Source organism: Schistocerca americana, chromosome 4, assembly GCF_021461395.2.
Source record: "Schistocerca americana isolate TAMUIC-IGC-003095 chromosome 4, iqSchAmer2.1, whole genome shotgun sequence".
In the NCBI taxonomy this organism is placed as follows: domain Eukaryota; kingdom Metazoa; phylum Arthropoda; class Insecta; order Orthoptera; family Acrididae; genus Schistocerca; species Schistocerca americana.
The window spans coordinates 499,660,494-499,685,045 of NC_060122.1; the positions used below are offsets into that span (position 1 = coordinate 499,660,494).

At 42.3% G+C, this 24,552-nt stretch overlaps 1 protein-coding gene across 1 annotated transcript in view; it reads right to left on the bottom strand.

Moving 5' to 3' along the window:
* The window catches only part of LOC124613582 (facilitated trehalose transporter Tret1-like), an 80,747-nt gene that overhangs the window by 33,749 nt on the left and 22,446 nt on the right, over positions 1-24,552 (bottom strand). The window contains exons 2-3 of the mRNA XM_047142298.1: positions 5,448-5,849; positions 1,983-2,309 (exon numbers count right to left, since the gene is read on the bottom strand). Of these exons, the coding sequence (XP_046998254.1) occupies positions 1,983-2,309; positions 5,448-5,849 (729 nt within the window). The remainder of the gene's footprint in view (positions 1-1,982; positions 2,310-5,447; positions 5,850-24,552) is intronic.

A 24,552-nucleotide genomic window follows, 5' to 3' on the forward strand; every position in this document is an offset into this window, starting at 1 on the left:
TAAGATTTCAAGTATTTCAGAACAAAATTACCTCTTTTCAGCGATGCTAAGGTCATAGACACACTCTTCGTTGTATTGCAGATTAGTGAACTGCTTAAGGCGGAAACATTTTATAGCTTCAATGAAAGGAAAGAGAAAGTAGTTTCCGAGGCCTTCAAACATGTCTACAGGTTTTTGGGAAATCAAACAGCTGAAAATTAGGATGTAGGTACTAATAAATTATTAAGGAAATCAAACCCACCAAGGGCCAGGTCGCAATATGTCATTCAGGATCCATTTTTTGGTCTCACATTTCGACTTCTTTGCAGCCATTTGGGGAGCTGTGCGTCACGGAGAGTCCTTTCGTGAAGACCTTTCAGCAATATAAATAAGGTATCAGGGCAAGTGGAACTCATGTGTACTTACATACGGCTGTTGGAATGTTATGAGAGGGGCCGCAGAAGGAGATTACGAATCACAAAAAACAGAAGCGCTCAAGCGAATAATTACGCAGGCAAGGCCACAAAGGTAGACATTTTATACATATTTATATATAAATAAATATCTTTGACCTAAGAGGTAACAAAAAATTACTGGCGCCATATTCTTATTTTTTGATCTCAATTTGGTTTTAATTGTCTATATTTGTAAGGAATAGAGGCATCTCTGAATTTTTTAAAGAACAGTGATTAGGGGACATTAATATGTGATGTGTTCCACGAGGTATCTGGATATCTGTGAATGAGTGGCAGTGCATTATTCAAGAAGAGACGAAACCAGAGAAGGTAGTGATGTAGGGCACTGTGCTCTAGGGTCAGGTCGACCCATCCCAAAGGTGTTCATTGGCTTAACGTCTGGGCCCTCGACAGGTGAGTCCATTTCAAGAATTTTACTGCTCACAAACCATTGCCTCACAGATGCTGTTTTATAGCAGGGGATGCAGTGTTACTCTGATACAATCATCGTCTCCTAACTGTTCCTCTACTGTACGCTGAACACAATGTTGTATAATGTATACATATCCTTCTCCATTTAGTTTTTTCACAATCACTAGAAAAGGAAAACGGCGTAACATCACCTCCTCCATACATCACTATTGCCACTACACATGATGGCAGGTAGCCTTCTCCAGGCGTTTGTCAACCCCAAACCCTTCTATCGGACTTCCACAGGGGATTTCTTGATTTAGAACACCAAATCGCTCGTTTCCGTTCCTTCACTGTCCATTGACGTCGCATTTTATACCACTTTAAATACCGCTTAGCACTGACAACACAAATGAGTTGGTCGTGGGGAGCTGCTCGACCGTTGTACTCCATTCTTTTCATATCCCAAAACTCACGAGTGATTCCCTCCGCTGATTCCTGGAGATTTTTTAATATCCTTCCTCCACAGCTCTTGACAGGGCCGAGACTCGTCCCTTCGTGTTTCGATTTAAAAATCACATCACCAATAATCGACTGTGTCAACACTGGAAGAGTGGACTTGTCTCTGATAGAGTTCTTTATTCAAGAAACATCTAATGAGTAGTCAAGTTTCGATGTTACTGAACGCTTCTGACCTCCCCCGTCTGCTGTCTACTGCTTCGTTACAGCCAACACAACACTCTCTGCCTCTTTTTATACTGGCACCCTTTATATTAGTGGGTGTGCCGCTCCTGACATCTAGTGACCAATTCTGGATTCCACAGGAGCGACCGGACGCTTTTCATCAGATAGTGTATGTTCGTATGAATAAAAGAAAAATAAACACATTGCGTACTGCATTAGTCAGAATTATTCTCCACTGTTTTTTAAATACTTCGTAATACTGTTCATGTCAAATTTTATTCAAATTCTTAATATCGAATTAAACTTTCCTTTAGGACATGTAGCAGTTACACTCGACATTCTGCATAATATATAATTTCGAGATATTATTACATAATGCATACTTGATTTATGGAAACAAATATATACGAGAGTATTCGAGATGAGTAGACGAGAAGATTAATGTTTACTTACGTAGTATAGAATGAGCGCTGTCAATGGTAACCAGAAGAGGCTGTCGACGGTTCCTCTATTGCCGAAATCCATCAAGTAGAAGTACGTTCCCAGTGCTGCCACAGTTACAGCGCAGCCTCCGAAGGAGAAGAGTACGAGGGGTCTCCTGCCCACTCGATCCACGAGGAGGACTCCGAGAATGCCGAAAGCGACCTGGACTGCGCAGAGGATGATGGCCGACACGCTGGCGTCTAGTGAGCTGCCGGTGGTCTGGAAGATCTGCGTCGAGTACACGCCAATGGTGGCGCTGCCTCCGAACACCAGCACGATCACGTAAGTAATCGACAGCTGTCATAAGGAAAGAACAGTCTCAATTTATTGACAGGAGGACAAATTTAGCTGATCGATATTCAGCACGAACATAGAAGTTTTCAAGACACAAAGGCATTAAAGCCATTAGGTGCCTTTTGGCACTGATCTATATCAATGAGACAAGTTCAAAATTTGTGCCCGAATGGGATTCAGACCTGCAACTCCCGCTTGTTAGGCAGATGGACTGACCACTACGACATACGGACACAGTGGTCACCACAACCGAACGGACTACTCTGGCACGCCTCCTGTCAGACGCAAATTCTCATCTGATACCACTTTCTACTGATGTAACACCCCTGCTCGTTAGTCTCAGTACGTGTGGCATTTCGCCAGTTGCTGTAAGAGCTTGATGTGCATCTGGACTGAAGGTATCATTGGCCGTCTTCACCTTAACTATGTACATGTGATGTCTGCTCTTTCGGACATGTCCAAAAGAACAGATACCAGTTTGATCCTACATCAAATATGAGTCAAGCCACAAAGGAATTAAAGACATCAGCATTGATTTATGTGAATGAGGCAAATTGAAAAATATTGACGGACATAGATTCGAACCCAGATCTTCTGATTACTAGGCAGATGCGCTGAAGAGCATGCCATCCGGACACAGTGGTTACCATAACCCCAAGGACCACCTTAGCCCACCTCCGGTCAGACCGAAATTTTCAGCTTATATCACACACTACTGACGCAGTGCCTCTGCTCAGTAGGCGTCGATTTATAGCAACGGGGCAAGTAGAAAAGTCTGAAAGGAGAGACGCAACATATATATAATTAAGGTTAAGACAGACAATTGTTCCTTCGGGGCAGGTGTACACCAAGCTCGAACTCACACATGGATCGGCGAGAAATCGCGAGTAAAGAGGCTAATGAGCAGAGGCACTATGTTAGTAGTGCGTTGTATCACTTGAGAATTTGGATCTAACGGGAGATGTGGTAGGGTAGTCCATGCAGTTGTGATGACCACTGCCTCTGGATGGCGTAGTCAACAGCGCATCTATCTAGTAATTCCAGTCTAGCACAAATTTTCAACTTGTTCCATTGATATACATCAATGTCCACTGGCATATAATGTCTTCAGTTCCTTTGTGCGTTGTTTCATAGTGGCTGCAGGATCAAATTTGTGTCTGTTATTTCAGATATGTCCTAAAGAACAGATACAATATATATATATATATATATATATATATATATATATATATATATAAGGCAAGTTTCCTCTTTGTGGTTCTTCGTCACATTATGAAGCAACTATCAGTGAATAAAACTGACGTTTCAGCCGCAATTGCAGTGTCCTCCCTTTGGGTCTGCTGGTGTACTTTGCTGCCCAGTCTTTGATTGGCTTCCTCTGATGGGGATCTGACGTTGGCTGTTGCCCCTTACAGTACGCGCCGTAATCAACAGCGATAGACCAGTTGTGTTTGCATTTCTGTTTTCATCAGGTGGGACATGGCACTATTGTAAGCGATAACAGGCAAAACAGGAGATCCTCACATCTTTCACCGGAGGAGGCCAGTAATGTGAACTATTTTAGAATTGTGACGTGATGCCGTGCTCAGTAGAGGAGCCGTGATGAAATGTAATGGAACCCAGACGATAAAGTACGCTAGTATACCAACAAAAATGCTGCCGAAAAAATAGCCATAAGGTCTGTTTAGCTGACCGACATTTGTTTCACGATATGAAGCGACATTATAACCAGAAAATATTTATGTTGATTGTCTCCGGCAGCAGAAACCTACGCGGTTATATTCAATACAAAGTCCGGATTACGCTGCTGACTACACTCTGACGCAAGTTCTTTTCAGTACCAGACTCCATACTGAAAGTTTAGGCTTAGAAACACAGGGATGGCACTTACGTCAGTTAATAGTCAACATCTCACTAGATACATTAAAATGTGGACTATATGAAACCACAATAAAAGAACGTCTTTCAGAAACATTTTAGATCGTGGCTATGAAATCAAATATAAAAGTAAGTTTATCGAAAGATGCTGACAACAATGCCCAGTATCAGAAAATTCATGACATTTATGTTCACACACCTAATGTTAATGGTTACTAACATAATGATGACGAAAGACGAGAAAAGGGGAAATTAAGGGGAGAAGCCATTTACGTAAAATCCCATTACCGGAAACTTAAAAGGGATTACTAATATGGAATAACGGCAAAAATGTGCGGCATCCACCACCAACAGCAGAGGTGTATAAACTTCCGTATAGATGCGGATAACAGCCCAAATTATTATGGAACCATCGCCAGCTTGCACAGATCCTTGTTGACACTTTGGGTCCCTGGTTTCGTAGGGTCTGCGCCACACTAGAATTCTACCTCATGTCGTACGAGCCAAAATTCGAACAGGCCATGGTTTTCCAGTCATCTACGATCAAAACGACATGGTCACAAACGAAGAAGAGGCGCTGCAGTCGGTGACGTTCTGTTAGTAAAGCCACTCGTGTCGGTCGTCTGCTGCCATTGCGCATTAACGTCAAATTGCGCCACACACTCCTAACGGATACGTCCGCCGTACGTCCGTCATCAGTTTCTGCGGTTGTTTCACACAGTGTTGCTCGTCTGTTAGTACTGACATCTCTATATGAACACCGCCCCTCTCGATCTTTAAGTCAAGGCCGTCGGCAACCACCTTGTCAGTGGTGAGAGGTAATGCCTGAAATCTGGTCTTCTCAGCACACTCTTGACACTGTGGTTCTCGGAATTATGAATTCCATAAGGATTTCCGAAATGGAGTGTCCCATGTGTCTAACTCCAACTACAATTCCACGTTCAAGCGACGAATAATGGTGACCTGTGTGCAGCTCTATGAATGCGGGACCCATCGAGTCCGTGATGAAATTGCCGTTTTACTTCCATGGTTCCCGCAGTCGGATTTGAAAAGTCAGAGAATACTCGTAGTCTTATGTATGGACCACCCCCTCTCAGACCGGGAGTTTTAACTGAAGTAAACACCGGCCGTGACCACCAATATTGCATGGACAAATAAAATGATTACGACTGCCTGAGAAGTAGGAGAAGACACTCGTGCAACCCGAGAGCTAGCGCCTCTAAAAATGATAGTTGTTGACATAAAGCGGCTATGTTAACTTACAAAGAAGGCCCTCCGCGCGCCGGCGTTCCTCCGCAGTTCCATGAAGGCGTCCGCGGCGCTGATCTCGTTCTTGGTGCGCTCTTCTAAGGCCCTCTGGATGGCCTCCAACTCGCCTATTACCTCTTTATTCGAGCTTTTCCCACGCAACCGCATCAGGGCCTGCGCTGCCTCCTGCGAGCGGTGTTTGGCAACCAAGAAGTACGGACTCTCCGGCATCCACCAGAACGACGCCACAAACACGATGGGGCCGGCCATCATGAACTCCGTCACGCCGTCGAATGGTGCGTACGACGCCACAATCATCATCAGGAAGGCGCCTACACCGGCCATCAGCGGACCAAGCGAGACCAGTAACCCTCTGATATGGTCCTGTGCTATCTCCACCACATACAGAGGAAACACCTGCGGGAAAACCGTAAAACGTTTTCAATTTTAGCTTTACATACATTCTTAAATTTTGTCTCTTAAACAGATGAATATCGTTTATTTAATACTGAAAATACAGAGAGAAATAAAAATTAATATTAGTAGTTCTTACTTTTTCTTTAAACAATTAGTGTTTCGAATGTTTGATTCGAACTATTCTCGCTGTTGACGACAACGACCGATGTGATGTCGTTTGTTAGTCATACGAGCACACTGCCGCCTGAGAGATCGATCTTCCGGATGCGATTCTCTATACAAACGGAACAGAAGAACGGCTGTGCTAGCCATAGAGTACACAGCCAGTCGCAGTACTTACGCTCGCCGCGAGGCGCCGCTAGGCCACTTCTTGTGTAGCAGTAGTATAGTGCAGTTGTACCAGTCTACAGTTCGTAGAAACACTTAGTGGTCAGCCAGCGCCGATGTTAGTCATCGTCTGCAGGTCAGTCATTGATGCCACCAGGTCCCTGTAGCCCAGTTGTAAAGTTCGTTAATAGCACTACAGTAAAGTCAACAGTACTAAGTTGGCAGTTATAAAAAATTCTACGTTCTGTCATGTCGACAACCAACTTAGTCTTCAGATTCACTGGATTCAACATTCAAGATTACAAGAGATTAAGTGGTCACTGCAAGACTTGTGACTTCTAAATTATCTCATTGTACAGACGCTTAGTCTAGTCGCGTCTTCTATAATTGTCAACCAACAGATCATGGACTGCAACAAAGTTAAGTAAGAAATACTTTCTTATTTTGTACTATTCCTAATTAATTCTGTTTTCCTGTTGTAGCTGCCAAGTCTTGGCATAGCTGAACCCACGTTTCCGTCTCCTTTGCTACCTCATATTTGCTACCTCATGTTGATGGACTCGGATGTGGTCGAAGACCGAGAGCCATCAACCGGAATAGCGATGTGGTGATCATATGAGGCATTCCGTGCACTGAGAATCAAATCGCTATCACATAAAGAATATCCGAAAAAATAGACAACGTTTGCTTTATAATTAATCACAGGTGCTGACTATGGTTTTAGTGTTCGGTAACATGGAGTGATCTGACAAACTAGTGACTTTAATCTGAATTCCTCGCTAAAAATAGGCTGAAATGTGACCCCATCATCCCTTCATTATTGATTCCTATTATTCTTTTAACACATACTCTGATGATGGTGTCGTACGCCATAACTGCAACGACCACATTGTGGTTTAATGAAGTAGTGGAAATTTCTGCCCTGAAAACGGGTAACACAATTTTTGAACACAACGCAACAGAAACAACCAGCACAGAATGGCCTTGTGGAGACAAACATTTTTAGCCGTACTTCATATATTTCTAGATCTATTGCCTGATGCATCGAAAATTGACCTCGGTAGGCTCGAAGTAAAAGATTGAATTCAAATCATGGGATTTATTAAACATTACTTCTGGGTGAACGAAATTTGAACTGTGTAACAAGCAATGTTCATAAATGCTGCTGTCCCTTACGAAATGAAGACTTGACAATAATGTAACAGACTAAATGATCCGTATCGGGCTTGTCTCTATGGCAACAAGGGAATAGATTTTATAAATCTGTGCGTGATCCAACATGCTGCAGCAGAGATAAGCGTTGCTGAGGACAAGAACGAAAGAGAAAGTAGCTGTGACCGATAACCCAGAGACTCGCGGGGCTGATAAACTTATTATTTCGTTAACCGATTTCCACAGGACAGGAAAAAAAGAGTTCAAATATGTGTGAAATCTTATGAGACTTAACTGCTAAGGTCATCAGTCCCTAAGCTTACACAAGACTTAACTTAAATTATCCTAAGGACAAACACACACACCCATCCCGCGGGAGGACTCGAACCTCCGCCGGGACCAGCAGCACAGTCCATGACTGCAGCGCCTTAGACCACTCGGGTAAACAGGACAAGAATTGAGCGAGAGAAAAACGGATATGAGCTACAGTTACTGAAGCAAGAGAACGAGCATACTGGTCAATCTAAAACAGGGTGGTGGAAAGAATTTGATTTCGTGGCAAAAATTTCAGCAATTCTGAATCATTCTGGTACAAGGCATTGTGAATGCAAACAATCCCCGATGGCGACCTAACTGACAGTACGCCAGTAAGCAGTTCATTCCGTCTGATTGTCATTGTCTCGTGGTACAGCTGCACGGGGTGACCCCAACGGCCCACCGGGTGTGCAACATGTCAAGACTATAGCTCGTCCTGATTTCAACTGTCTACCGTTCCTCCTCTACATTCACACGAGGGGCTGCACGTCTCACGTTCCGGCCAATCACGGTCCTAGCTTCCGGGCACAACACAACCGCGCAATCGGCTCGAGTCGAAAAGCGAGCCCTATGGATCCCTTGCTCATCAGTTTTAAAGGACAATTTTTCTAGAAAGATCTACCCCGAATTTGCAGCAACCAACGGAAACACCCGGCCTCGGATTTGGCGCGTACGACTGTTCCACCTACACGCCCCAAGTCACGGAAGCCAAGAGCACGGAGGGCTGAGGTCTTCTGCCGCAATTTCTCTCCTTGTTCTTCGATTTCTCCATCTCCCCCCCCCCCCCCCACAACTACTGTCCTGTGCATTTCAAATCTTCAGATCTCCGTTTCGAAGCTCACAGAAAGCAGAAAATTCACGTTAGCCCACAGTCAAATTAACAGAAAGGATTTCGATGGTGCTGAGCCCCAATCATACAGCATTTTTTTAAGAATATTGGGCTCCGCCATTTGAATGCTTATTTCTTGTGTACAATCTATATTTCAGCTTTAACGGTCTTATCGAATACAATGATCTTTGACACAATAATATGCTGTATTCCTCAAAGAGGTTAATTTTTTATCGTTTCTATCATGTAATACAAGTTTATATGCCAACTACCTCTGCAGATGACGAAGAAATTGTAGAAATGTATGATGAAATAAAAGAAATTATTCAGATAGTCAAGGGAGACGAAGATTTAATGGTCATGGGTGACTGGAATTCCGTAGTAGGAAAAGGGAGAGAAGGAAACGTAGTAGGTGAATATGGGTTGGGAGGAAGAAATGAAAGAGGGAGCGGCCGAGTAGAATTTTGCACAGAGCACAACTTAATTATAGCTAACACTTGGTGCAAGGGGTAAGATAGATACTGCCTACAGGAAAATTAAAGAGACCTTTGGAGAAGAGAGAACCACTTGCATGAATACCAAGAGCTCTGATGGAAACCCAGTTCTAAGCAAAGAAGGGAAAGCAGAAAGGTAGAAGGAGTATATAGAGGGTCTATACAAGGGCGATGTACTTGAGGACAATATTATGGAAATGGAAGAGGATGCAGATGAAGATGAAATGGGAGATATGATACTGCGTGAAGAGTTTGATAGAGCACTGAAAGACCTCAGTCGAAACAAGGCCCCGGGAGAAGACAACATTCCATTAGAACTACTGACAGCCTTTTGCGAGCCAGTCTTGACCGAACTCTACCATCTGGTGAGCAAAATGTATGAGACAGGCGAAATACCCTCAGACTTCAAGAAGAATACAATAACTCCAATCCCAAAGAAAGCAGGTGTTGACAGATGTGAAAATTACCGAACTATCAGTTTAGTAAGCCATGGCTGCAAAATACTAACGCGAATTCTTTACAGACGAATGGAAAAACTAGTAGAAGACGACCTCGGGGAAGATCAGTTTGGATTCCGTAAAATTATTGGAACACGTGAGGCAATACTGACCCTACGACTTATCTTAGAAAATACGTGAAGGAAAAGCAAACCTACGTTTCTAGCATTTGTTGACTTAGAGAAAGCTTTTGACAGTGTTGACTGTAATACTCTCTTTCAAATTCTGAAGGTGGCAGGGGTAAAATACAGGGAGCGAAAGGCTATTTACAATTTGTACAGAAACAAGAAGGCAGCTATAAGAGTCGAGGGACATGAAAGGGAAGCAGTGGTTGGGAAGGGAGTGAGACAGGGTTGTAGCCTCTCTCCGATGTTATTCGATCTGTATATTGAGCAAGCAATAATGGAAACAAAAGAAAAATTCGGAGCAGGTATTAAAGTCCATGGAGAAGAAATAAAAACGTTGAGGTTGCCCGATGACATTGTAATTCTGTGAGAGACAGCAAAGGACTTGGAAGAGCAGTTGAACGGAATGGACAGTGTCTTGAAAGGAGGGTATAAAATGAACATCAAAAAAAGCAAAACGAGGATAATGGAATGTAGTCAATGTAGTCGAATTAAGTCGGGTGATGCTGAGGGAATTACATTAGGAAATGAGACACTTAAAGTAGTAAGGGAGTTTTGCTATTTGGGGAGCAAAATAAGTGATGATGGTCGAAGTAGAGAGGATATAAAATGTAGACTTGCAATGGCAAGGAAAGCGTTTCTGAAGAAGAGAAATTTGTTAACATCAAGTATAGATCTAAGTGTCAGGAAGTCGTTTCTGAAAGTATTTGTGTGGAGTGTAGCGATGTATGGAAGTGAAACATGGACGATAAGTAGTTTGCACAAGAAGAGAATAGAAGCTTTCGAAATGTGGTGCTACAGAAGAATGCTGAAGATTAGATGGGTAGATCACATAACTAATGAGGATGTATTGAATAGGATTGGGGAGAAGAGAAGTTTGTGGCACAACTTGACTAGAAGAAGGGATCGGTTGGTAGGAAATGTTCTGAGACATCAAGGGATCACCAATTCAGTATTGGAGGGCAGCGTGGAGGGTAAAAATCGTAGAGGGAGGCCAAGACATGAATACACTCAACGGATTCAGAAGGATGTAGGTTGCAGTAGATATTGGGAGATGAAGAAGCTTGCACAGGATAGAGTAGCATGGAGAGCTGCATCAAACAAGTCCCCGGACTGAAGACCACAACAACAACAACGATAACAACAACATCATGTTAAAAAAATGTGTTTAACCGTGTTTTGTCATTCTGCGTAGTGCACAGCAAAAAATTTTAATCGTCTAAAATCATTGTACTCGATAATGCCGTGAATGCCGAAATCTAGATTGTACACACGAAATACACCGAAATATACAGTCATACGGCGGTTTATTCTTTCAAAAAATCATAAATAAGTAAAAATAAGATAAGAATAAGTAACAAAAGGAATTTTATGCAAGGTATTCATGAAATAGAGGCTGCTGATCATAAAAGGAAAGTTAGGATTAAATAAAACACATGCTGCACAGAAGCTCCCTATAGGCACTAGTCCAAGTAGAATGCGGTAAAGATGGCATATAAAAACGATAAAAGACCGTACCTTATTGAAAGGATAAAGTGTAACGAAATATGTACACAAATAATCGTACGTCTTTCATCAGGAATCAGTTTACACAGTTTTGAAATAGTTGAATGATAGTAGATACTTTATATAATGTGTTCTCATACTGAATACGCGCAAATTTAATTGCTGTTACACGCTACCGTGAATACTAAAGCAACATCTTGGACTTTAGTCTTCTTTACACTGAATGTAATGTACTTGTATCTTCCTCTTTATTCTAGTTTTCCGGTATTATTACCCAAAGAGTAATGAAAACAATTCTTGAATATACAGGGTATATCAAAAAGAATCATTAGATTTTTAAAAAATCGTAACTATTATGTTATTTGAGGTATGTGCGTGAACAACGTACTGTTTGAAAGTGCAAACTCTCGAGTTTTACTCTGCAGATAAAAAAATATGATTCGATTCAAAAGTCGTAACTGTTGTGTTACTTGAGGTAAAGTGTATGGTCTGTTTTTCTTGCCGACTTTCACTGTTACAGAAAGCACATATTTTGATGTGATTGAGAACTTTCCCACAGTTGGAGACTGATTCGAATGATATCATCTACCAACAGCATGGGGCACCGCCACCCTGGCATCTGGAAGTGTGGAAATTTTTAAATCGAAGGATTACTGAATGATGGATCGGTCGCACTGAAAAAAGTGTTTCAGCCTTACATTAATGGCCTCCAAGGTCACCGGACCAGACTGTATTTAGTTTTTTGTTGTGGGGATTTATAAAAGACTGTTTATGTGCCTTCATTACCAACAACAATGAATGAACTGAAACATCGCATAACAGCAGCTGTGGAAACTGTAAGTCAAGAAACGCTCGCTGCAGTGTGGGAACAATTAGAATACAGCGTTTGCATATGCCATGCATCTCAAGGGCGGCCTGTTGAACACCTATGTAAAGGCATGAGAAAAAGCTTTTTCAGTTTCCCATTCACTAAAAAACAAAATTTATTGTATATTTTTATTAGTTTCAGAAATAATGACGTGCCAAACTGGATGGTTTCTTTTTGATACATCCCGTATAATTGTAATTTTATTTTCTGTGACTCCTTATGACAAATATATCCAAACGTGAAGTCTTGCAGTGGAGACTGAAAGAAAAACGTATGCACCTGCTTCTGATTCCTCTTGCAAAGCTGACGAAGTTCTGTCGCAGTGACAAAATAGTACATAATTATAAAGACAAAGGTGAAACACTCGTGGAATGTATAGCAGTAAATTCTCCACGTACTTTTTCTTCGCTTTTGTTACTGGTCGCCGGGTAGGCGCTACAGTCTGGAACCGCGCGACCGCTACGGTCGCAGGTTCTAATCCTGCCTCGGGCATGGATGTGTGTGGTGTCCTTAGGTTCGTTAGGTTTAAGTAGTTGTAAGTTCTAGGGGACTGATGACCTCTGATGCTAAGTCCCATAGTGCTCAGACCCATTTGAACCATTTTGTTACTGGTCCGCGTTTGGTATAAGGAAGGGCCTGCTGAACGTTACAGAAGTATGGGTTAGCCGGGCTTCTTTCTTAAATCAGTCCGTCAAAATGTACTTCAGGGTTCAGGACATTTCGTTTCAGAACATAACGTTCTCAAAGTTAGTTAGCTGAAGCCAAAACCATTTGTTCTCCAAGTTTCTGGACGATAATGAGTCTGGGAATTTGATATCAAGTCTAGGGGTTATTTCTCTGCTTGTCTAAGGAAATCCATTCAACCATTTGGTGTCTAAATTTGCGAAAATTTGCTACCAGCTTTCTCGAATAAACCAAACTCACTATCATTAGGATATTCAGAATGTGCTGATAAAGAACTTGTGATCAGTTGTTGAGATTTCACGCTCGGATGTTGACATATCCTCATAAGAGACAATGATATTTTACCATTCCTGTTTTGGCCGGTAAAGGAGTCTGGATATAAGATTGTGTTATTAAGTGAAGAGGAGCTGTCACACCATTCCTCGTAGTACGAATTTACTGCTTCCCATAGTTCCGCTCCCTTTGTCTAATACTTCTCTTCCAAAATGACCAAAACTGGACTTGATTCCTCGTGCTCTGATCGTTCCATACGTACCTTCAAACCGCATCCAAATGACGCCATTGGAAGAGCGTGACACAGTGGTCGGTCGGCCCCAATGAGGTCGTCTGGACCAGAGCTCGGCTTTGCTTTGCTGTTTTGCTGTTGTGGTTTTCACTTAGACGACGGGATTCATACATTTGTGTTCTCTAGTCAATCCCGCACAAAATCTTTTCATCTCTCTCTACTGCCCACGACATCCACTTGACCCTCTTTACAGTAATCCTGTCTTAACTATCAGCTCTCCCGGCACACACAGTTCCCTTCATAACAGAATTAACTATTGCTTGATCCTTCAAGACACGTCCTACCAGCCTATCTCTGCTTTTTGTCAATTTGCGCTGTTAATGTATTTTCTCCCCGATTCGATTCAGTACTTTTTCATTTGTTATCCAGTGAACCTTTTTAACTGAACGTATTCCTCTGTAGTACCACATTTATGAAATATTTCTTCTTACTTTTCTCTCTATCGGTTTATCTTCAAGTTTACGGTCTGAACTAGTACTTTCAGAAAAGGTTTCGTAACCTTTAAAACTGTGTTAGATGTTAAAATAGTTATCTTTTCAAGAAAAGCTTTTTGGATAATGCCAATCTGAAGTTCATACCGTCTTCTCTTTGCCTCCATCACCTTTTGCAGTCCAAATAGTTATACTCAGCTAGTAATGCCCGCAGAGTTATCTACATCGAGTGCACTCCATTGCCCTGTTTTGGTCTTTGTCACATTTCATCTTAAAACTTATTTTCAAGACACTATTCATTCTGTTCGTGCTAATCTTGTTACTCCGTACATCTTCCAGAATCTGATTTTCATAATCTGATTTTTGACTGCCTGTATAATTTTTGCTCATTAATGCTACTCCCAGCACGTAATTAACTAGTCTCTATGTCTCAGCAGGGATCATAATTACGTCTTTATGCCAGTAATTATTCTAATAAGGATTTCGCTTATGCTTCTGTTATTTCACGATCGTTATAGTAACTCATCATGTCGTACTTTATTCGAACAGTTAGAATTTCAATGATCTTAGTAGAATAATATATCAGACTCATTTTGTGTAGTGTTACAGTTACTGCTTGAGAAAATATTTGTTGTTTTCATATGGTGCTGATCCATTTTAGAACATATTTCAGTGGTATTAGTATCTGTATATACTTACTCGTATTCAAAGCTGTGTAGCTAAATATGCCCAAGCATTAAAAAAATGAATAAAACTACAACGACAAGAAGAATAAAAATTTGTCTCGAACGCTATGGCTTGTACCACTGATACACTGTCGTATACAGAGTGTACCAACAGGAATACTCACTATTCACTGATATGACTGGGACTGTCATTCGAAGCAAAAAACTATACAAAGCATGGGATCTAAAACCGACGCCTAAAGAACTATGAGCGCTCCTTCAACTTACATACATTGAAAGAAATCTCATCTACTGCAAGCTCTTTGATTTCCCCATTTTGACAGGTGGTAGTATGGATCAAAAGAAGGAAAAAATGGTTAGTAAACGTAGGATCTGAAATGAGTGAATGTCAGCTATATGTCGGCCTAGAAAGCAGTGAAGAAAGCTGCCAGAAGTGGACTGAAGACGAAGCTGTTCATTTCATTAGATTGTAGGAGGAAAGGCCAGCCTTATGAAATGCAGAGTTACAGGACTACAGGAACTGAAAGAGGAAACAAAGTTTATTGGCTGAAATGGTGTCAGATTTCAACACCTGGACAGAAAAATTCACCAAAATATTCACAATTCAAGGCATCAGACGAAGTATTTTTGTAGCACACATTAATTAACACAGAGAAACAAGTGAAGTTATACTTCCAAATAATCGTATTGAAATGCGGAATACAGCCATTTAACTTCAAGTTTATAACTGTACCTATAATTTATGTGACGTGGTGTTCGTTGATTCAAGTTATGACATTAGGTGTTGAAGAACAGAACTTCAGTAATTTACGAGCTGTTCCTTAAGTCAATACAAGTGAAAACGTTCAAATAAATTTACCTCCGTAAATGCTTCATTTATCAGATACAGGCTGTAATTGACTTTTGAACGTTTGTGGGTATCGAGATGAAATTGATGTAATGTTATTGCATCGCAGTTATTATTTTACTGAATGTAAAAGAGAATAAACGTAACTGACGCTGGAAATATTATTGACACAAGCAATTTGTCTGTAACACTAACTGAATTATGCATAGTAATATCTGGACTGGCAGTTTTGCGTGCAATTATAAAGAAAATTTTATCCATCTATATCGCTGTCATACTCGTAATATTTTGATATTGTCTCGATTTTCCATTACGAGCTCTACAATGAATTTGTTTCATGATGAAAAATCATTCCGCTATCTCACCTACTCTCTTATCTAACACGAACACCGTCGTTTCTATTTTTGTTTACGACTGAAGTTATTGGAAGTGCCCCTTCAGGACGACGGTATTCCATCGCCACTTCTTCCATCACGCACAGAACTATGACAGAAAAATCTCGTGGCACGTGATCTCACAGCTCTCACAGACACTTTTCCCCAGCCGTGTGCAAACGCTTTCGACAACTGCTCTCGCAAGACACTCAGACACTTACAGAAATTACTGATAAATATCTGTCAGACACTATCTATCAGCGAAAATTCTCTCCTAGTGTAAGCAATTCCACGAGTATTTTGTGAGAGTACGAAACTGTGTGGGAGCGAAAAACTCTGACGAGTATCTCAGCCCTCAGAGGCTATGACGATACCGTCAACATAAAAATTTATTACTGGGAGTGTAACAGTAGTAGTTGGGGCGTCGCTACAGACAACCCCGCTTGCAGGTCATGCGAAGCACGTGCTGACCTGGGTGTGCTGTCGTTAGCGCGTGGCCAGTGTTGCAGCGGTGGTTGACGTCAGGGGCGGCGCATGACTGGTGAGGCGGCAGGGCGTTCCCCTACCGGCACGTCTGCTGCACTGCTTGGTGGCGACCACGTATATCGCCACAGTGCTCACTGGGACGCACTAGGTCGCTCTAGCCGCCAGCACCGGTGTCTGCCCAGAGGAGCAGAGGCTGGGTGCAGGGAGGCAGGTCGCCCAGTGTGGTGGCAGAAGAACGGCTGCACGTCTTCAGGCTCCTACTGTAGGCCAGCCAGCAGGAGGCCCCCTCGACAAAAGGCACTGCGGGGGGGGGGGGGGGGAGGGGGGGGGGGAACACTGCAATGCAAGTGCCAGAAAACGATTACCCAGAAATTTCTCTCCGTGTAATAGGGGTCAAAATAGGCGAATATATCTCGCCTTATTCGTAGATACTCGATCGTTTTTGAGAAAATGTAGTCGCCTCTTAGCGAGTAAATGTGCCAAGCGACGTGGTGACACAAGGCTAGCGCTGCCCCGCGATAATTTTATGCCACGTGTGTAACACTCGTTTATTTATTTTACTTTTTTTTCATTTGTCTACCCATGTCATAGACCATTACTACACGAATGTTTTCCATTGTATATTGAAATAACGTTGTCCTTATACATCTTCTAATTGTACGACAGGTGAATGAATTAAAAAATAAATAAATGAATGAGAAAATTATTTTACATTGCTTATGGTGACATTCCTGTAGTGTATTTTGATTCACAATGAACTGCAAGCGCCAGTTATTGGAAAAGTGATCCACTATTCGTGGTTTGCCGCGAAATTATTGACAACGCGTGAAATATTCGCAGTGTTAACGACGTTTCCTCCTCGAGTGAGATTCATACAAAGAAATGTCGCAGTGGGAAACCTGCCTTCGTGCAAAGCTCATTTTATTCGGAATTTGTATGTTTCGAATGTTTCTATGATCGGTATCATCCAAGGAAATGGTCTAGACCTTCCTCAATAATTACATAAAAATAAAACATTAGAATTAATAAGACAATTCATATTAAAATGAAATATAACAATATGAGAATTTAAGAACATTGTAACCCCTGAAAGTACCATAAAGACACATGTTATATAACGAATGTACGTCATTTATTTTGAAAACCAGTTATAAACATTACGAATAAATATAATGTCCTTCTACTCTCTAGGTTCATAAGAAACATTCGTGTAGTAACCTTCCATGGATATAGGTAGTTATATGTTAAGAAAAGAAAAAAACTGGGTTTTCGAACACGGGGTGTAAAAATAAAAAACAGCAACACTAGCCACAACTTGGTCTCAATCTACACTACTGGCCACTGAAATTGCTACACCACGAGTATGACATGCTACAGACGCAAAATTTAACCAACAGGAAGAAGATACTGTGATTTGCAAATGATTAGGTTTTCAGAGCATTCACACAAGGCTGGCGCCAGTGGCGACACCTACAACGTGTTGACATGAGGAAAGTTTCCAACCGATATCTCATATACAAACAGCAATTGACCGGCGTTGCCTGGTGAAACGTTGTTGTGATGCCTTGTGTAAGGAGGAGAAATGCGTACCATCACGTTTCCGACTTTGATAAAGGTCGGATTGTAGCCTGTCGCGATTCTGGTTTATCGTATCGAGATAATGCTGCTGGCGTTGGTAGAGATCCAATGACTGTTAGCAGAATATAGATTCGGTGGGTTAAGGAGGGTAATACGGAACGCCGTGATAGATCCCAACGGCCTCGTATCACTAGCAGTGGAGATGACAGGCATCTTATCCGCATGGCTGTAACGGATCGTGCAGCCACGTCTCGATCCCTGAGTCAACATATGGGGACGTTGGAAAGACAACAATCATCTGCACGAACAGTTCGACGACGTTTGCAGCAGCATGGACTATCAGCTCGGAGACCATGGTTGCGGTTACGCTTGACGCTGCATCGTAGACAGGAGCGCCTGCGATGGTGTACTCAACGACGAACCTGGGTGCACGAATGACAAAACGTCATTTTCTACGACCCGTGGCTCTACCCTTCATTCGATCCCTGCGAAACCCTACATTTCAGCAGGATAATGCACGACCGTATGTTGCAGGCCCCTTACGGGCCTTTCCAGATACAGAAAATGTTCTACTGCTGCCCTGGCCAGCACATTCTTCAGATCTCTCACCAATTGAAAACGTCTGGTTAATGGTGAACGAGCAACTGGCTAGCCGGCCGCGGTGGTCGTGTGGTTCTAGGCGCTCCAGTCCGGTACCGCGCTGCTGCTACGGTCGCAGGTTCGAATCCTGCCTCGGGCATGGATGTGTGTGATGTCCTTAGGTTAGTTAGGTTTAATTAGTTCTAAGTTCTAGGGGACTGATGACCACAGCATTGAGTCCCATAGTGCTCAGAACCATTTGAGCAACTGGCTCGTCACAATACGCCAGTCACTACTCTTGATGAACTGTGGTGTCGTGTTGTAGCTGCATGGGTAGCTGTACCTGTACACCCAATCCAAGCTCTGTTTGACTCAATGCTCATGCGTATCAAGGCCGTTATTACGGCCAAAGGTGGTTGTACTGGGTACTGATTTATCAGGATCTATGCACCCAAACTGCGTGAAAATGTAATCACATGTCAGTTCTAGTATAATATATTTGTCCAATGAATACCCGTTTATCATCTGCATTTCTTCTTGGTATAGCAATTTTAATGGCCAGTAGTGTACCATTCGGCAAAAGGCACATAAAGTCCCTTGAAAACATTGACCGTCGCTTTCTTATGAATGATCGAGTACCTACAGATAAACCAAGATGTGTTCGCTTATTTCGACTACACTTTCACTGATCAAAATTTCTGGGCAATCAGGTTGCGGCACAGAGGTGTTATTCTCGTAAGTACGCCGCATCAGACTCAGCACAAGAAGCTTGCCGACTGCTGGATGTCAGTAGGCTGTCACAGTCTCCTCCTCCTAGCTCCGCTTTGACAAGTGAGTTCGTTTGAGAACATCTGAGAATGAGTTTCTGGTTTGGGAAAGTATTTATGAGAGTGAGCTGGTCAGTATCCCTCCAACAGCAGCATCCCAATAACGAAAAAGGCAGCGAGTCGTCGCGGCAGACAACGACTAACTGTTGATGACATCACTTGTTTCTGCTGCTATTTTGGTCAATTCCTGAATAAACGTAGCTCTAAAGTTGCCAAACTGCACTTTTCAGAGGCACTGGTTAGCTCCTTCCACTTTGTCTGCTTCTTGAATGAGTGTTATTGGAGTCTGAATAAGTCTTCTTACTTCATAGTGTGTGGTCATCACAATCACAGATCTATGTCCATTTGAGGTCGTTTTGCTGCACTGTAAGCAAATGGTTCAATGCCTCGGGACAGGTCGTTGCTCATCACTCTTCCATTATTGCATTACCAGGGAAGGCATCCTACCTTTTACCCGGCTATGCTAAATACATCATTTTGAAGTGTGATGATACTTCTAAGCGTCAGTATCAGAATTCAGTTTTAATCAAGTATACTGCTGATGATGAAAATTGTAACACAATGAACGTTGCGTGAAACTAATATAAAACATGTATACTATATGTTTGGATACACGAATGATTAGTATTTAAGCACAACACTACAAACTGTGACTAATGCTATTCTACTTTGTAAGGAAATATTACACAATAGGTATCCGATTCTTAGTTCGCACAAGCGAGGTGGCGCACTGGTTAGCACACTGGACTCGCGTGCGGCAGGACGACGGTTCAATTCCACGTCCGGCCAACCTAATTTAGGTTTTCCGTGATTTCCCTAGATCGCTCCTGGCAAATGCCGGGATTGTTCCATTGAAAGGGCACGGTTGATTTCCTTCGCCGTTCTTCCCTAATCCGATGAGACCGACGACCTTGCTGTTTGGTCTCTTCCCCCAAACAACCCAACCCAACCCTTAGATCGCATTGCAATGTCGTCTATTTGTGAAAAAATCGCGTTTTGCGAAATGCCTTTCTGCAAGTGTCAGAAAGTGACGACAGGTTCCTGGTCTGTCGAGACTGCCGTTTATCGTACGGCGATTGCGTTGCTGGTGTTGATCTGGAATTCGCAGCTGTCATGCTAATAATGCATCGATGAGTTCAGTTGGGCGATACTCAATGTCAAGCAGGATTTTATTAGCCCCGCGCGACTCGTGCATGATAGGACAGATACAGTGTTCGCTCGACCGTGCGGGTTCGTAGAGCCACGTCACGCACCTTGAACCAGGAACTGGGTTTGTTTGCAGCAAGAAGCATCCACACGCACAGACTGACGACACCCTTGTCATTATGGCGACCAATGTTGCGGCTTCCCTCAACACAGCAGCAGACCATGGTGCGTTTTACAACACGAGATATAGCAGTGGTATCACGACATGTTCCCGGATGAGTCTCAGTAATGCGTATGGCATCGCGACAGAAATATCGATGTTTGCGGGCTCCATGGAGACTGAACATTCCCATATTCCACTCATCATTGTCATACTGGTGCAGCACCTAGAGCTATAGTATGGGGTGCCGTTGGCTAGACAACACGAGCTCAACGGTAAAGTAATTTTTTTCTTTTTCTTTGTCATATCGATTGCCGCAGCCACGAATGTGTTAAGAGTGGATTTCGTTTTCTGACTTGGCTATATTAAGGCACATTTACTTATTTCACACCATGACGTGATTTCGGCACATCGTAATTTGTATACTAGGCGTTTCGTTTCTGACGTGGCTGGAGAGTGAACCCTGTGTTGAGTCTAACATTCTGGAGAACAACAGAAGTTCGTCTTGACTTACCTCGAACAGAGCGTGTTCGACTGACACTTTGGCGAACATGTTCTCACAATCTATCAGCCACTGAAAACATCCCGTCATGGGTTAGCGAGGGGTGGCAACCCATTACTTGCCATCAGACATGACAATGAGTCCAACCACCATAGAATGACATGCCTGTATGTTTAATCCAAGGACTTGACGTCCATCCGCATTAAAACCGCTTTTACTGTCAGGGCTGGCATTTCTGTGTACTAAATTTGGCACAGTGCATAACTCCATATAACCTAGAACTAAATCATGTCTTGTTTCTTCTGTGCTGCGTATAGACAATAAGTAAAATTTCGTCAACTGCTATCGTTCTTATTCTTACATTTTTAATGGCCAACATTATAGCATGTCTATAGCTTACTGGGCACTACAGAAATTTTCAGAAATAATTATACGTAGTTTTGTAAGGCGTTTGAGAGCAGGCTAAACACATTACATATCATTTTCTCATGTTTTCATGCATTTAAAAAAATTCCTCTTCTTATGCGTATGCAGACAATCATTAATATTTCGCGTGGAAGTTAGAGGCGTTAGGTGAAGGGTTTTCGGAATAAGCTTCTGACCTGGACTTCGGGAGCTTTTTCTCCTCGCCGGTGGTCTAGATTCGATCACAGCGATCAAAAGATCTGCTAAAGGTGGCTAAAGGCGGCCCGAAGAGGGGAAGCAGCCTTTTCAATAGTTGCACGGGAAACAGTCTGGATGATTGACTGATGTGGCCTTGCAACACTAACCAAAACGGCCTTGCTGTGCTGGTACTGCGAACGGCTGAAAGCAAGGGGAAGCTACAGCCGTAATTTATCCCGAGGGCATGCAGCGTTACTGTATGGTTAAATGATGATGGCGTCCTCTTTGGTAAAATATTCCGTAGGTAAAATAGTCCACCATTCCGATCTCAGGGCGGGGACTACTCAAGAGGACGTCGTTATCAGGAGAAAGAAAACTGGCGTTCTACGGATCGGAGCGTGGAACGTCAGATCCCTTAATCGGGCAGGTAGGTTAGAAAATTTAAAAAGGGAAATGGATAGGTTGAAGTTAGATATAGTGGGAATTAGTGAAGTTCGGTGGCAGGAGGAACAAGACTTTTGGTCAGGTGCATACAGGGTTATAAATACAAAATCAAATAGGGGTAATGCAGGAGTAGGTTTAATAATGAATAAAAAAAATAGGAATGCGGGTAAGCTTATACCAACAGCGTAGTGAACGCATTATTGTGGCCAAGATAGACACGAAGCTCATGCCTACTACAATAGTACAGGTTTACATGCCAACTAGCTCTGCAGATAATGAAGAAATTGATGAAATGTATGATGAGATAAAAGAAATTATTCAGGTAGTGAAGGGAGAGGAAAATTTAATGGTCGTGCTTGACTGCAATTGAGAGTCTGAAAAGGGAGAGAAGGAAACATAGTGGGTGAACATGGATTGGGGGAGGGAAATGAAAGAGGAAGCCGTCTGGTGGAATTTTGCACAGAGCATAACTTAATCATGGCTAACACTTGGTTCAAGAATCATAATAGAAGGTTGCATACATGGAAGAATCCTGGAGATATTAGAAGGTATCAGATAGACTATATAATGGTAAGGCAGAGATTTAGGAACCTGGTTTTAAATTGTAAGACATTTCCAGGGGCAGATGTGGACTCTGACCACAATCTATTGGTTATGAACTGTAGATTAAAACTGAAGAAACTGCAAAAAGGTGGGAATTTAAGGAGATGGGGACCTGAATAAACTGACTAAACCAGAGGTTGTACAGAGTTTCAGGGAGAGCATAAGGCAACAATTGACAGGAATGGGGGAAATAAATACAGTAGGTGAGGAATGGGTAGCTCTGATGGATGAAGTAGTGAAGGCAGCAGAGGATCAAGTAGGTAAAAAGACGAGGGCTAGTAGAAATCCTCGGGTAACAGAAGAAATACTGAATTTAATTGATGAAAGGAGAAAATATAAAAACGCAGTAAATGAAGCAGGCAAAAAGGAGTACAAAGGTCTCAAAAATGAGATCGACAGGAAGTGCAAAATGGCTAAGCAGGGATGGCTAGAGGACAAATGTAAGGATGTAGAGGCTTATCTCACTAGGGGTAAGATAGATACTGCCAACAGGAAAACTAAAGAGACCTTTGGAGAAAAGAGACTCACTTGTATGAATATCAAGAGAAGGGAAAGCAGAAGGGTGGAAGGAGTATATAGAGGGTCTATACAAGGGCGATGTACTTGGGAACAGTATTATGGAAATGGAAGAGGATGTAGATGAAGATGACATGGGAGACATGACACTGCGTGAAGAGTTTGACAGAGCACTGAAAGACCTGAGTCGAAACATGGCCCCGGGAGTAGACAACATTCCATTAGGACTACTGACGGCCTTGGGAGAGCCAGTCCTGACAAAACTCTACCATCTGGTGAGCAAGATGTGTGAAACAGGCGAAATACCCTCAGACTTCAAGAAAAATATAATAATTCCAATCCCAAAGAAAGCAGTTGTTGACAGATGTGAAAATTACAGAACTATCAGTTTAATAAGTCACAGCTGCAAAATACTAACGCCAATTCTCTACAGACGAATGGAAAAACTGGTAGAAGCCGACCTCGGCGAAGATCAGTTTGGATTCCGTAGAAATATTGGAACACGTGAGGCAATACTGACCCTACGACTTATCTTAGAAAATAGATTAAGGAAAGGCAAACCTACATTTCTAGCATTTGTACACTTAGAGAAAGCTTTTGACAATTTTGACTGGAATACTCTCTTTCCAATTCTAAAGGTGGCAGGGGTAAAATACGGGGAGCGAAAGGCTATTTACAATTTGTACAGAATCCAGATGTCAGTTATAAGAGTCGAGGGGCATGACAGGGAAGCAGCGGTTGGGAAAGGAATGAGACATGGTTGTAGCCTCTCTCCGATGTTATTCGATCTGTATATTGAGCAAGCAATAATGGAAACAAAAGAAAAATTCGGAGTAGGTATTAAAGTCCATGGAGAAGAAATAAAAACGTTGAGGTTCGCCGATGACATTGTAATTCTCTCAGAGACAACAAAGGACTTGGAAGAGCAGTTGAATGGAATGGACAGTGTCTTGAGAGGAGGGTATAAGATGAACATCAACAAAAGCAAAACAAGGGTAATGGAATGTAGTCGAATTACGTCGCGTGATGCTGAGGGAATTAGATTAAGAAATGAGACTCTTGAAGTAGTAAAGGAGTTTTGCTATTTGGGGAGCAAAATAACTGTTGATGGTCGAAGTAGAGAGGATATAAAATGTAGACTGGCAATGGCAAGGAAAGCGTTGCTGAATTAGAGAAATTTTTTAACATCGAGTATAGATTGAAGTGTCAGGAAGTCGTTTCTGAAAGTATTTGTATGGAGTGTAGCGATGTATGGAAGTAAAACATGGACGATAAATAGTTTGGACAAGAAAAGAATAGAAGCTTTCGAAATGTGGTGGTACAGAAGAATGCTGAAGATTGGATGGGTAGATCACATAACTAATGAGGAGGTATTGAATAGAATTGGGGAGAAGAGGAGTTTGTGGCACAACTTAACTAGAAGAAGGGATCGGTTGGTAGGACATGATCTGAGGCATCAGGGGATCACAAATTTAGCATTGCAGGGCAGCGTGGAGGGTAAAAATCGTAGAGGGAAACCAAGAGATGTATACACTAAGGAGATTCAGAAGGTTGTAGGT